Genomic DNA, 14,905 nt, shown 5'->3' on the forward strand with positions numbered 1-14,905 from the left:
GGGTCCCTCCACAGCCTGTGTTGACCAGTACACATTCACCAAAGGAGAGCCCCTCAGAGTGCCTCCTTACCTTCAAAACATGGCCCTGTTCCCAGGGGTTGAAGTGGTTCTGCTGCTTCCCAGAGCAGCCCTGGTTTCTGGTTGAATTAAATCCAAGTTTTATAATTTTGGCAGTGTTTTACAGAACGTGAGGGGCTACCACATTCCAGATCCCAGTTTCTTAACCAAAGAGAAGAACAAGAAAAGAAAGCATTAAGATTTAGAAGTCGTTGCTTACATGTGCTGGCAAGTAATGTCACAGAATGATGTTAAAAGTCAGCTAGACGTAAGCCAAGAAAGCGACTATGGAAGGTGGCTGGGCACTGAGCTTCCCTTGCAGCCTGGGACCTTGGAAGAGGGGCTTGGGAAGGCCCAACATTTCATAGTAATGTGAAAATATTAGAATCAAAATGTCTGGTCTATTCCCCTTGTTTTACAGATGAGAAAACTGAGGCCCAGAGAGGTCAAGACCATTCAACGAGCTAGGGTAGGAGCCGGGCTCCCGGTGCTATTACTCCCTTGAAGGCCTCTGGGCTCCCAGTGCTCTGTACTCCTTCCACAGCAGCCAGTATGAGCCAGTCAGTCAACAGGTGTATGTTTCGTGCTACTCAGGTTCTGACCACTTGACTCCAGGTAGGAGGACAGATATGCTCTTAATCATTCAAGGCAGCCAGGCCCGCCCCAGTTACCACCGTCTGACTGTACCACAGCTCCCAGGAGCACTGCATCTGGAATTAGGAAAGAAAGAACTTGTGTTTAATATGTCAGGCCCAATGGTAAGCTCTGTCCATATGAGCTTCCATTTAATCCCTACATCCATCTACTGTGGAAAGCTGAGGTTCCAAGCAGTCAACTAATAGGCCCAATATCACACGGCGATGTGTGTCAGCCACGGTCCATACCTCGTCAGTCCGACTCCAGGAGTACGTGACTCAGCCTCAGGGGGATGAAGTGGCTTGTTTGGTTCTGATCTTACAGATGAGAAAACCAAAGCCACAGAATTATTGTGAGAATGTATTGAGCTACTTTATCTCACATGGCTAGTGCAGAGCCTGGTAAATAGCAGAGGTTCAGTACATGTTTCTTAAAATTGAATCTCTTTTGTGCACTGTCAGTTCAAGATAGGGAAAGTCAGTTCTTCTCTGGAAGCCTGATGCCAGAGGGATGGGGAGATCAATAGGCGGTTCCTTCTCTGCCCCACTGATCATTTGGCTCTGGCTACAGCTCCAACCTAAAACTTGGAGCAAGCCTGTTGCCTAGAAATAGACGAAGCCATGTCCCAAGTTGGAATTCATAATCTGCTTTGTGCCACTTTAACCAACAAGCCTTTACTGAGTTTTTCTAAGTCACACACATCTTCTCCTCTGATTTCAGTCCCTTAAGTGCATTCAGGAAATTGGGTGACTTAATTTCAGTGGTCCCTTTCTGCCATTTTGGAAGAGTAAATTAATGATGTTATGTGATGCTGAGGGGAGCATCCTACTTGGCTATCCAAAAGTTAATGCCTGTTATTTCTGGGACTGGCAACTTGAGGCAACCTTGTTCTCTTCACCCAAAATCTGAGGGTTTTTTAATGCAGTGTGATAGCCCAGGGAATACTGCACCACTGGAGCCAGAAATCAACATTGTCTTCACGTGGGTTGGGCTTCAGAGTGTTTTTTCTCATGAAGACAGTGACTTGTTTGGAACCCCACCCCAGCTTTCTTGCTGAAGGTGGTCCAGATAAAGTAGTGAGGGGCTGTGGGATTTCTGATTTTACATTTTGGTGTCCTCTGAAGAGAAGGGATGCATACCGTCTAGGGTCTTGGATGTGGTCAGTGCTGTCCTTCACCGCCACCTTGCTAGTCTTCATGAACCAGCAGCAGCCCTCCATCACCCTGAAACAAAAGATTCAACCCAGGAGATAGTTATGGGTCAGGGAGGAGGTTAGGCTCTGGGACTGGGTGAAGGCTTTACAGGTAGTGGTAGATTAGGCCTGAGTGTGACTGAGGATGGGGCTGTGCCCTGCGTGCGCCTGGTGACATGGTCTGCCACCCATAAGCAGTGGTGCCTGGGGTAGGTTGTGATGTCTTAGGAATTGCTGGTGCCAGCACTTTGACATTGCTTTTCTCCTCTTCCTGTGTCTGCTCTCTCAAGCATCTGCAGTCCTAATCCTCCTGTATGTCAGTCATTCAAATAGGGGCAGGAGAAGAAAATGCTCATTTTTCCGGTGGACTACAGAATCCTATTCCTAGGTGGTTACATTTTTCAGCAGATCTGTTAAAGCAGATCAGCTGAGCCAAAGCAGTGCCACTGTTGACCTTGAATGGATTGTTTTCATTTCTTCCCGTTGCTCCTCCTCTCTGTGCCCTCCTAACACATCCATTCACCTGCAGCAGTGGAGGTCAGAGAGGCACATGTGTAGAGCCTGTTGTGTTTGTTCAGGTGGTCTTGGTGCCTGGCCGGGTTTCTTGCTTTCGCTCTCTTCTCCAGACAGCTTCTGGTGGGGCCTCTTGACCGTACTATCTCTGTGGGGCTTTTGATGAAGGCCATTGGTTCAGATGGGTCCCGGCTGGCAGCAGCTAGTCTGGGGGCCTCCAGACTAATTGCCTTGGGCAGAGTGAATGGCAGCTGGGAGCACAGCAGAGAAAACATGACCGAGTGGGATGGGTGTGGCACGTTGGGCAGAAGGTGTTGGAAGTTGTTTAGCTGGTATGGGAGGTATGGGAGCTGACCCAGGGCTGGGCCCGGATTAGAATACCGGCTATCCAACCTGGGCCTGGCGGGAAAGCCGTTGGATCAACAGGATCCTCCAAGTTCAAACCTTGAGCTCTTAGACCCTGTGCCAGTGACACAGGTGAAACATCTTGAGCACCAGCCTCAGCACCCCAGAGTGACACGTGATTTCTCTGTCTCCATTCCTTTCAGCTTTAACGTCTCCTAAACCGAACTTGATGGGTCTGCCCAGCACAACAGTTCCTTCCCCCGGCCTCCCCACGTCTGGATTACCAAATAAACCGCCCTCAGCGTCGCTGAGCTCCCCCACCCCAGCACAGGCCCCCACGGCGACGGCCCCTCTGCCAAGCCCCCAACCGCAGCCGCCGCAGGCGCAGCCGCCGCCGCCAGCAGCCCAGCCACCACCCGCGCCGCAGCTCCCGCCGCAGCAGCAGCAACAGCAACGCAAGGACAGAGACGGTGAGAAGGGAAAGGAGAAGGAAAAGGCACACAAAGGGAAAGGGGAACCCCTGCCCGTCCCCAAGAAGGAGAAAGGAGAGGCGCCCACGGCGGCCACAGCCACGATCTCAGCACCGCTGCCCGCCATGGAGTATGCAGTGGACCCTGCGCAGCTGCAGGCCCTGCAGGCAGCCTTGACTTCGGACCCCACAGCGTTGCTCACGAGCCAGTTCCTCCCTTACTTTGTACCAGGCTTCTCTCCTTATTACGCCCCCCAGATCCCCGGCGCCCTGCAGAGCGGGTACCTGCAGCCTATGTACGGCATGGAAGGCCTGTTCCCCTACAGCCCTGCGCTGTCGCAGGCCCTGATGGGGCTGTCCCCGGGCTCCCTACTGCAGCAGTACCAGCAATACCAGCAGAGTCTGCAGGAGGCCATCCAGCAGCAGCAGCAGCGGCAGCTGCAGCAGCAAAAAGTGCAGCAGCCCAAAGCAAGCCAAACCCCAGTCCCCCAGGGGGCTGCTTCCCCAGACAAAGACCCTGCCAAAGAATCCCCCAGACCAGAAGAGCAGAAAAACGCACCCCGTGAGGTGTCCCCCCTCCTGCCGAAACCCCCCGAAGAGCCAGAAGCAGAAAGCAAAAGTGCGGACTCCCTCTACGACCCCTTCATCGTTCCAAAGGTGCAGTACAAGTTGGTCTGCCGCAAGTGCCAGGCGGGCTTCAGTGACGAGGAGGCGGCGAGGAGCCACCTGAAGTCCCTCTGCTTCTTCGGCCAGTCTGTGGTGAACCTGCAAGAGATGGTGCTTCACGTCCCCACGGGCGGCGGCGGCAGCGGCAGCGGCGGCGGCTCGTACCACTGCCTGGCGTGCGAGAGCGCGCTCTGTGGGGAGGAAGCTCTGAGTCAACATCTCGAGTCGGCCTTGCACAAACACAGAACAATCACGAGAGCAGCAAGAAACGCCAAAGAGCACCCTAGTTTATTACCTCACTCTGCCTGCTTCCCCGATCCTAGCACCGCATCTACCTCGCAGTCTGCCGCTCACTCAAACGACAGCCCCCCTCCCCTGTCGGCCGCCGCCCCCTCCTCGTCCTCCGCTTCCCCCCACGCCTCCAGGAAGTCTTGGCCGCAAGTGGTCTCCCGGGCTTCGGCCGCGAAGCCCCCTTCTTTTCCTCCTCTCTCCTCATCTTCAACGGTTACCTCAAGTTCATGCAGCACCTCAGGGGTTCAGCCCTCGATGCCAACAGACGACTATTCGGAGGAGTCTGACACGGATCTCAGCCAAAAGTCCGACGGACCGGCGAGCCCGGTGGAGGGTCCCAAAGACCCCAGCTGCCCCAAGGACAGTGGTCTGACCAGTGTAGGAACGGACACCTTCAGATTGTAAGCTTTGAAGATGAACAATACAAACAAATGAATTTAAATAAAAAAATTAATAACAAACCAATTTCAAAAATAGACTAACTGCAATTCCAAAGCTTCTAACCAAAAAAAAAAAAAAAAAAAAAAAAGGAAAAAAAAGAAAAAGCGTGGGTTGTTTTCCCATATACCTATCTATGCCGGTGATTTTACATTCTTGTCTTTTCTTTTCTAATATTAAAAAAAAAAAGAAAAAACTTAACCCTGTTACATTGTGTCCTTTTGAAGGTACTATTGGTCTGGGAAACAGAAGTCCACAGGGCCTCCCTATGTCTTTGGAGCTTAAACCCCTTGTATATTTGCCCCTTTTCACTAAATGCCCCACGTTGATAGCACAGAGGAGCCCGGCATGCACTGTATGGGAAAGCAGTCCACCTTGTTACAGTTTTAAATTTCTTGCTATCTTAGCATTCAGATACCAATGGCTTGCTAAAAGAAAAAAAGAAATGTAATGTCTTTTTATTCTCAGGTCAATGGCTCACACTTTGTTCTGTTTTCAGAATCATTGTTTTATATATATTATTTTTGGGGGTTTTTTTTTTTTTTTTTTTTGGTTTTTGTTTTCGTTCCAGAAAAGATTTTTTGTTTTGTTAATTTAAAAACGGGCAGAAAGTATTTGAGAAAAACAATGTGAACTGCTTTAGCTTTCTGGGGATTTTAAGGATAGCTTTTCTGCTGAAGCCAATTTCAAGGGGAAAAGTTAAGCACTCCCACTTTCAGAAAAAAAAAAAAAACCCACACACAGAGTGTTGAGGACTTGTAGCTTAAAAAAATAAGTTTTAAAAACTGACTTTCTGTATTTATGATAGATATGACCATTTTTGGTGTTGAGTAGATTGTTGCATTGGAAATGAACTGAAGCAGTATGGTAGATTTAAAAGGAAAAAAAAAAAAAACCTTTTGTGTACATTTAGCTTTTTGTATGGTCCAGCTGACAGCTCCTCATTTGATGTTGTCTTGTTCATTCCTAGCAGATAGATTGCAATCTGTTGATTCACCTAAGCTTTTCTCCCCCTTTGTCCCTTAATTCCACTTTCTCTTTCCTCCTCCCACCCTATAATCTCCCACTTAAGGTAGCTGCCTTCGTTTCTTAGAGGGTAGCTGCAGAATTATTTTATAAAACTAAAGAAAGAATTTCAAAGGGTTCTAGGGGTCATTAGGATCCTCACAGATTATTTTTGGTTGGGGAGTTGAAACTTTTTAAAGGCATATAATTCTAGTTACCTATGTCTGTTAGCCTTGTACATTTATTTTTTATTTATCCTTCCTTTGGTTTTTCTTTTCACCCTTTTTTCCCCCTCCTTGTTTGGTAGATGCTTCAAATATTCTTTTCCTAAACTAAAGCATTTGTTTCGGTTTGTGTAATTGGGCTGTGTGCTTTTCTTTTCTATAAAAGTTTTTGGTTAGGGGTTTGGTTTCTGTGTTTTTGTTTTGTTTTCTTTCCTCTCTCAGAAAAAGAAATTTCATGCTTTAAATAAAATCCAAAGACACACCCTTTCACTGCTGAGGCAGAAAAAAGGGAAAGGGTTCTTGTTACTTGAGAATTTGTTTCTGATTTAAATAAACAAGACTTAGTTTAATAAAAGAAAGAGCAAAACAGAAGATTCCCAGGTTGTTATGTGCTGCTTCCGCAAGCAGAGAGGCAGCTGTTAAAGACAATTCCATATACCAAAAGACACACTTTTTACTTCAAAGTTTTGTCCTTGTGTTAGGCAGTCTGAGCAGCGAGTGATCCAGAGCGCAGCCAACAAAGAAGCAGATAGCAATGTACGTACAGAGAGCAAAAAAGGAACCGTGTGTGAGGCACTTGTGTTTATGTTAATATCCGCATTCCTGTAACACACAACACAACGCAACATACACCCTTTCTCATCTTAAAAAAGCGGTCTGAACTTTGAAAGGAAACCTTTGTGCTGCTATAACGTAGATTTTGGAGACAAATAGATGCTTTGCTGTTTCACCTTCATAACCAAACATCAACAGAAAAAAATCTCCCCTTACCCCGAAAGTGTGAAATCCTTCTCCCCTTCATTCTCTTCCTTATGTTTCAAAAGGGAACTTTGAAGACTGTGAATGCAGGTTCCATCTGGTCACCTTTCGGGCTTCTTCCCCAGTGCTGAAGCCGCTCATCGACTTTGCAAAAAGACTGGAGCATTCCAAGATCTGAAAATGAATTTCTTTTTTTTCTCTTTTTCTTTTTTAGCCGGGACTATTTTATTTTTATGAATTTGTTTTTAGTTTAATGAAAGAGTAGATCCTGAACTGTTGTATATATTTCTAACTAGGCTGACTGATGCACAGTGCAAATTCCTTTTTTAATTGTTTTTTTTTTTTTAAGTAGAAATACTAAAGAATACCATCTAACTATTCATACCAGTATCCAGTCGTAGCATAAGGTGTCAAAAAACAAGTACGCAAAACATTTGCTGTTTTAACAAGCTATTTCTTTTAACAAGAATTCTTGTATTTCTCCCTGTGTTTGAGATGAACATTTTTAAATTTTGAAGTTGTACAGTTTTTTGTTTTCCATTATTTTATCTTGTTTGTAACTCTATGAAATATATATATATATATATTTTTTGCCATTTAACTGTTGTATGTTACTCTGTGTCTGTATCATATAGAAAAAAATTGTTTGTTTTTGGTTCTCTATGTGATACCAATTAACAATTTAACACTAGTTTTACCTGTCAAATTCTGCTAGGTCTTTTCTGAAAACTTTGTTTTTAAAAATGGTAACTGTTTGGTAATAGTGCAATTTCTATCCCTTTCCCTCCCCCCCTCAAGTTCATTTCCTTGTAATTTTGCCACCCCTCCCCAAAGTTTTTTTTCTTTTTTCCTTTCTTTTCTTTTTTTTTTTTTTTTTTTTGAGCTACCATGCCATCCTCCCTCTGTGAGGCAGAGTGACTGTCAGTGTTTCTGTTATGCCATGCCTCGACCTGTGGGTGTGTTCGGCAATAGCAAGGTGGTTGGGTAGACTGACTAAGCATGCTTCTACCCACCACTGTTCCTCAGTGGGGTTATGTGAGTGTTTCAACCTGGAGTGGGTTGCACACTTAATGCTTTCCTCTACAAGTATACCGCCCACATATACGTTCATTCAAAAAAAAAATTCTTCTCAGCATTAACCTAGAAGTAGCAAAGCAGTCGGTGATGGTGAAGCTTAGAGGTCAAACACGAGCTACTTAGATGCCTGTGGGCTGGCATCCACCATGGCTGTGACCAGTATCATTTACAAAGCATGAATTCACTACAATGCTCAACTGTTTAGATCGGTCCCACTCGGAGAATTTACCCCTGTCTGCTGCATAGTCCACAGCTGAATAGGATATCTCAAATCACTTTTTGAATTAGTTCTTCACCTCCATTGATACTTCATATTTTTGGTTGGTTGTTTTTTTTTTCTGAATCTCCACAGTGTGGGTTGGTGCCAGACACCATTCAGTCATAGCACCAAATGGGCCCGCAGAATGGGAGTTATTTCCTCCATCCTCCAAAAAGAAACTTAAGAAGGAAACACATAACACACACCTACACATGCATACACACACACACACACACACACACGGAAAAGTTTAAGTCTAGGAAGTTTTATTTTTAATTAAAAGCTATTTAAAGAGATGAATGTGGCCAAAGTTTTACACAATTGAAAATCAGGTAACACAGACAGCACGTGTTTAAACCTGAGTTTATCAGGCATGGCAGGAAGTTGCAGGAGAGAGAGGCAGAGACCCAAGCCAGTGCACTTGATGTTCATGGACATATTTTTTTTTAAATAATAAATTAAATTAAAACATTTTAAATAGAAGCATAAATTGAGTTGGTTGTTTGTTGGCGCTGAGATACTGCCCACTGTGAAACAAAGCTTTGACTAGTTTGTTTGTTTACTTTCTTCGGAGGGGAGGGGGGCAAGTTTGGGTAGGAAAGAAAGCATACATGAACGTGACCCTGAGGTGAAGAGGTATATGAACAGCCTTTGCAATGTACAAAAAAACAAAAAAACAACAAAAAAAAAACAAAAAAAAAATAGAGCAAGTGAAACCAAAAATGATGTTCTTGGTGTTTTTCTATAATGTAGTCTTGTTAGCTTTTTTGTTACTGTAACAATGCTGATCTCGAACTGTACCAAAATACATGGAGACTAACAGAACCACATGGAACTTTCAAACTGAAAAAATTTGTCACAAAAACTTTGTTGTCATAGTTAAGTTGATTGTAGATGGTAATTGAATATACTCCTTTGAAAATATTTCATCAAGTATGTTTCCTGCTCATTGTGATACATTAAAAAAAATATGAGCAAAAGTTCTTGTCTCTGTCACCAGAGTTTGTGTTTGCATGTGTGAGAAAGAGGTTGATGGCTGGCAAGGTGTAAGTCTGAACAGTATCCTGAGGTTGTGTGGCCAGGGACACTTATTCTGAGGTACACAAGCTCTCTGGTGATTCTAAGTGTCCTTGTATCTCCTGGCACTCATGAAAGTGCAGGAAGTTTTGGTGATGGTGCTGACTAACTTATTTCTTTGAGAAGGGTAAGCCTGAGAGCTTGGATGATATTTGGCCCCAAAGAGCCCTAATAGCATTTCTACTTTTAATTCAAATGTTTATATGAGAATTTTAGATACCTGGGACAACCACAAGCAAGGAAGTTTTGCTGATGATGGGGAAAGAGGTAAGTTTAACTTCTCTGAAATGGGAATTAGATCCAATGTTTATGATGGAAGGATATGAAAGGTGAGCTGAATTAAATGGATGATTGACTACATTTACCTTTCCTAGCAAAGGATTTTTTAAACCCCTGTTAGAGCAGAATTTGAGATAAGAACAGTGTTCAAAACAGTAATAGCATTAGTAATTCCTATATACAAGAGGAAACTTGGCCCTCTTATCAAAAACCCTCCCTTACAGCAGAAAATGCATGACATTCATTAATAGGAGTACATTCAAGATCAGGCCCAAAGGCCTTCCATTCATCTCTAATTTATAGCCAAAGCCCATAAATAATTTACACAACTCTAGCAGTAGGCCTGGATGGCACTGCAAGCTAGCTGTGTTCTTGCAAGGTCTGCAGCATCTGCCCTCAGCCAACAGGGGTCTTTTCTACCCCAGGAGTTGAGCTCTGAAACCCTCTTCTATTGGCTTAGACAGCCATTGTCCACCAAGTCTTTTTTCTTAGTTCCTGCAGCAGGCATTCAAGAAGCAGCAGTGACCCTATTAACTCAACATTTCAAAGAATTCTACAACTGGTACAGGCATTACTAGAGCTCAGAAAGGAAAAGTTGGTTCCCTCACTGGTAGCTGGAACCTCTATGCCAAACAAGTAGTATCACTGTCCCTAATGAAACCCTGCTCTTTCCCCAGGCATTGCACCTTTCTTTTGGGTGTTCCTGCAGAAGCAGATGGCTTCTACCTCAATGTGTTTTCTTGGCTCACAGTTATGTCACTGATCTTTCTTCTGACCCCATGAAAAGGTACAGTATGATAAAAATTGTTCAGACCCAAAGCCACATCTGCCTTTCTAAGCTATAATTATTTTAGGGTCTGGCAGGATCACACTGAAATGTTTTAAATGGAACTAGTTTTGCAGCAAGGTTTTGCTGCTTCAGCTCTTTGGAGGAAGGTGACTACAATTCAAATTTTTCTTAAGGTAAATTTTTAACAAGAAAATAAGCACCTAAATTACATCGAGAGAGGGCTGGGTAAGGGACTCTTTCTGTTACTGAAAAAGCTTTATACTAAAGGGGAAAGAAGTCTTCCAGTCTGGCTTCAATACCATGTTCATGTGGATATTAGTCTCCTTGGAATTAATAGTCTTCCCCCCCTGGAAAATGTGAAACGGCAACATCTTAGTACAGCTGGCTGATATGTGTTAGTCGGGTAGCTGTTTCTAATTTCGATTTAAAGAAATGTCTGTAGTGCCTAGCTCCTGTTATAGACTAATGACCTTACAAATCTCACTTTTAACAAGTTTTGACTTTAAGTTACAAGAGCACAAGCAGTTTAAGAGTCAAGCTGAAGGATGAGAAGTTTGCATCTGCTGCTCTGCTCTGCAGCCTTAATTACAGTAGGACAGATGTGCTTGCTCAGTCTCTGTACATTTCTGCTGGGGGTGGACCAGCCAAGGCTCTAGCAAAACTTGCAAAATTAGTGCTCTCAGGGCCATTAAAATAGACAAAGCTTTCCATTACCTTTATTTCATAGCAAAGATGGTGGGTATTTCCCTTCCTCCCTCCATTCCCTCCTCCCTCCTTTCCTTCCTTCCTTCTTCCTTTCTTTCCTCTCTTCCTTCCCTCTTTCATTCTTTTCTTAACTAGAGGCATATATTTTTTAAATGTCTTATCATGTAGCTTAGATTCCTCTCAAGCTATCTTCTCGAGTTTTTCAATTCCAGGTGCAAAAATAAATTTGTTCTTTATCCTTTATGATTGCTTAATTTCTTATCTATATGGAACAAAGAGACTGTTTAATCCAATTTAGGGATCCCTTATTAATATAAGAATGAAGGGCTTCCCTGGTGGCGCAGTGGTTGAGAATCTGCCTGCCAATGCAGGGGACACGGGTTCGAGCCCTGGTCTGGGAGGATCCCACATGCCGCGGAGCAACTAGGCCCGTGAGCCACAACTACTGAGCCTGCGTGTCTGGAACGTGTGCTCCCCAACAAGAGAGGCCGTGATAGTGAGAGGCCCACGCACCGCGATGAAGAGTGGCCCCCGCTTGCCACAACTAGAGAAAGCCCTCGCACAGAAACGAAGACCCAACACAGCCATAAATAAAATAAATAAATAAATAAAATTTAAAAAAAAAAGGATGAAAGCTTTCAGATGAACTGTTTTACTCTTGGGGCAAGATCCCTTGGCCTGAGAAATGAGTGCTAAGAAACAACAAAGAGTAGCAAGTGACAAAGGCATCAGCAGACATTCTCTGCCTTCCATAACACCAAAAGCTGCTTTGGACACTCACTCTGCCTTGCCTTCCTACGCTCAATACACTGCTCTTTCCAAAAGCCCCCTTACGCATTGCTGCTGTCTTTTAGACCCCCTCTGTAATGCTTTCTATTGGCTTGACACTTAAAATATTTTGTGAAGTTTTGTAAAATTACTTCTTGCTGCTCAAAATGCTCCATAAAGTAGGCAGAGTGGGTGACATTGATCCCAGGTGGTCAGGAGAGTGAGGTAATGAGTGAGGGGAGAAGACACTGACCATGCGTTCAGCCTCTGTCCAGTGTCCCTTCTCCCCACACAGCATTAGGAGAGTGGTCGAGAGAGTGGGCTTGAGTCAGACTGACGGGGCTCCACCACTGTAACTTGGATTGCATTATTACTCCCAGTGTAACATGAGGATAAGGGTACCTGCTTCATAGGTTTCTTGTAAAGATTAAATAAGTTAATATCTGTAAAATGTTTCAAACACTGCCTGGTACATACTGAGTGCTGAATACCTGTTGCTCCTATTATTGTCAGTAATAACTCTCCACTTCTTTGCTGTAGGTCCCTTGTAATTGCAGCTTTTTTCTTTTTAATTAATTAATTATTTTTTGGCTGCATTGGGTCTTCGTTGCCGCGCGTGGGCTTTCTCTAGTTGTGGTGAGCGAGGGCTACTCTTCGTTGTGCGCAGGCTTCTCATTGCAGTGGCTTCTCTTGTTACGGAGCATGGGCTCTAGGCACACGGGCTTCAGTAGTTGTGGCACGTGGGCTCAGTAGTTGTGGCTTGTGGGCTCTAGAGTGCAGGCTCAGTAGTTGTGGCGCACGGGCTTAGTTGCTCTGCAGCATGTGGGATCTTCCTGGATCAGGGCTCAAACCTGTGTCCCCTGCATTGGTAGGCGGATTCTTAACCACTGCGCCACCAGGGAAGTCCAGGAATCACAGCTTTCTAACCCTTGCTTTACTTCACAGAGGGTTTGGGGACTGCAGTTATATAAGTCAGTCCCATCAAGCCTTTGCAATATGTTTATAGCTGATGTTTCCCTGTCTGTACATATCTCAGAGGGTGTAGAGATTTTTCAGGGTGTTTCTGCTCATGAGTTGTACAAGAGGACTGTACTGAGTCTGTGCTTCAGTCTTCTCATGTCCAACTTCTAGTGATTAATTTGGTCAGAGGAAAGGATGGCTTATAGTTTGCTTTTGTTTGCAAGAATAGACATTCCTGCCTCACCATGCCTTGGCAGGTGAGCACTTAAATGTCTGGGTTTACAGAATAGAGTAAATGGAATAGCTTGTGACAATCTGCTCGCTGCCACTGCCTGTTTTGAGGTGGTTTGAATACACAGGTTGGGAGCAGCAGTATCTAAAATGAGACTGTGAGAGTGAATGAATTGTACATGAAACAAAATTGAAAGAGGAAATCACCAAAGGAATGCAGCAAGAGGATCTTTTTACCCCAAAACACAGGAAGAGCTTTTAAAAATACTATTATTCTAGTAAACTGCAAAATAAACATCAGGAAGAGGCATGGGAACAACTGAGTAAAAACTACATTAGCCCAGAGAAAAGGCTTGAGTATAGCCTCTGCATGTATGAACCCATCAGTGACACAGGCTTTAGGAAGCTATGGCTCTGTGAACTTTCTCCATTTTTAATCAGAAACAGTGATGGTACTGGCAATAAGATTGCTGATACTGGTATGAGAGGGCTGGTAAAGGTTATGCAGTATGACTGGTGAGTCATTTTTCCTTTTCTCTGAGGATAATAACATATAAATGAAGCTTTGGCATATTGCCTGTAGATAGGATATTATCATACAGCATCTGCCTTTGATTTCTTTGTTATATGGTTCTAAGTTTGATGTTGTTTGAATAGTTTTCAAAGTCTGATTTGTATTCAGCTAAACTTGTTTCTTTCAGTACTGTAAAGATGTTGCTCCACTGTTCTCTCATTCGAATTGTTTCCAATAAGAAGTCTGCTATCATCCTTATTTTTTAATGTACTTTTTTCCTCTTTTAAGATTTTTTTCTCTTTATCACAAGTTTTATCACATCATGTTATGATGTGCCTTGGTGTAGTTTCATTTATGTTTCTTGTGTTTGGGATTTGTGGAGCTTCATGGATCTGTGAGGTACTACTTTTTGTCAAAATCAGAAATTCTTCAACCATTATTTCCTCAAATCTTTTTTTTTTTTTCTTTTTCTGTCTGCTTCACTCCTTCTCCCCTTCACCTTCAGGGATTCCAGTTATATATGTATTAGACCATTTTAAGTTAACTCATAGCTTACTGATGCTCTGGTTTGGTGAAGTTTCTTTTTTTGGAGGCAGGGCACTCTTTACTCTGTGTGCTTCTTTTTTTGGTAGCCCATACGGGGAATGAATGTGCTTCATTTTTGACCTTCCATGTCTCTACTTAATTTTTGAACATATCACATACAGTTAAAATAACTGCTTTACTGTCATCCTCTGCTAATCTATGTAAGTTCTAAGTTGGTTTGATTATTTTCCTCATTATGAATTGTGTTTTCTTGCCTCTTTAGAAGTCTAGTAATCTTTGATTGGATACCAGTTATTGTGAATTTTACCTTGTTGAGTGCTGGATATTTTTGTATTCCTATAAATTTCCAGTTTATTCTGGGATGTGCTTAAGCTACTTAAAAACAGTTTGACCCCTTCATATCTTATTTTTAAGTTTTGTTGGGCAGGACCAGCACACTAACCAAGGGCTAATTGTTCCCCATTACTGAAGAAGGAAACTTCTGAGAACTCTACTCAAATGGTCCATGAACTTTTTCTGACCCTGTATGTGCATCAGGTGCTGTTCCCTCTTACCTTTTGGGCTGGTTCTTTCTCAGCCTCAAGTAGTTTCCGAACATGCATGCACTGGTCAGCACTTTTGTGAATAATCATGGAGGACCCTGTGAAGATCTCCAGAGGTCTCTCTTCTCTGGTACTCTGTCCTGCAAATTCTAGCTGCCTTGCTTTCCCCAGACTCACCTTTATCTCCTCAGCTCAGGGAGTCTGCTGGATTCCACCTAGGTTCCTCACCCTAAGTTGTAACCTGGAAACTCTCTTTAAGGCAGTAGGGTGGGATAATCAAAGGGCTTACCTTATTTGTTTCTCATCTCTCAGGGATCACTGTTCTTCACTGTGTGGTGTCCAGTGTCTCAAAAACCATTCTTTAATATATTTTGTCTTGTCTTTTTAGTTGTTTCAGCTGGGAAAGGTACATCTGGTCTCTATTGCTCCATCTCAGCTGAAAGTAGAAGTCAAATATAGTTTTTAGATATATATGGTAAGAGTCCTGCATACCTTTCTAAGTTGCTACCTATGCTTATGAAATTTCCCAAAAGGTGTGAATTAACTTAGGACTCTGATTTCC

At 43.5% G+C, this 14,905-nt stretch overlaps 1 protein-coding gene and 1 long non-coding RNA gene across 8 annotated transcripts in view; one reads left to right on the forward strand and one right to left on the reverse strand.

The window, feature by feature from the left end:
* Positions 1-5,130, forward strand: part of ZFHX3 (zinc finger homeobox 3) — a 251,991-nt gene extending 246,861 nt beyond the window's left edge. For all 3 annotated transcript variants that reach the window (XM_059905642.1, XM_059905643.1, XM_059905644.1), the window contains exon 10: positions 2,947-5,130. In XM_059905642.1, the coding sequence (XP_059761625.1) occupies positions 2,947-4,574 (1,628 nt within the window). In that variant the 3' untranslated portion in view covers positions 4,575-5,130. The remainder of the gene's footprint in view (positions 1-2,946) is intronic.
* LOC132354058 (uncharacterized) overlaps positions 1-14,905 on the reverse strand; it is a 172,944-nt gene that overhangs the window by 2,990 nt on the left and 155,049 nt on the right. For all 5 annotated transcript variants that reach the window (XR_009499166.1, XR_009499165.1, XR_009499164.1 and 2 more), the window contains exons 2-7: positions 14,633-14,779; positions 6,608-6,769; positions 4,388-4,575; positions 2,409-4,069; positions 1,833-1,916; positions 71-767 (exon numbers count right to left, since the gene is read on the reverse strand). This is a non-coding gene — a long non-coding RNA (uncharacterized LOC132354058). The remainder of the gene's footprint in view (positions 1-70; positions 768-1,832; positions 1,917-2,408; positions 4,070-4,387; positions 4,576-6,607; positions 6,770-14,632; positions 14,780-14,905) is intronic.

Source organism: Balaenoptera ricei, chromosome 19, assembly GCF_028023285.1.
Source record: "Balaenoptera ricei isolate mBalRic1 chromosome 19, mBalRic1.hap2, whole genome shotgun sequence".
In the NCBI taxonomy this organism is placed as follows: domain Eukaryota; kingdom Metazoa; phylum Chordata; class Mammalia; order Artiodactyla; family Balaenopteridae; genus Balaenoptera; species Balaenoptera ricei.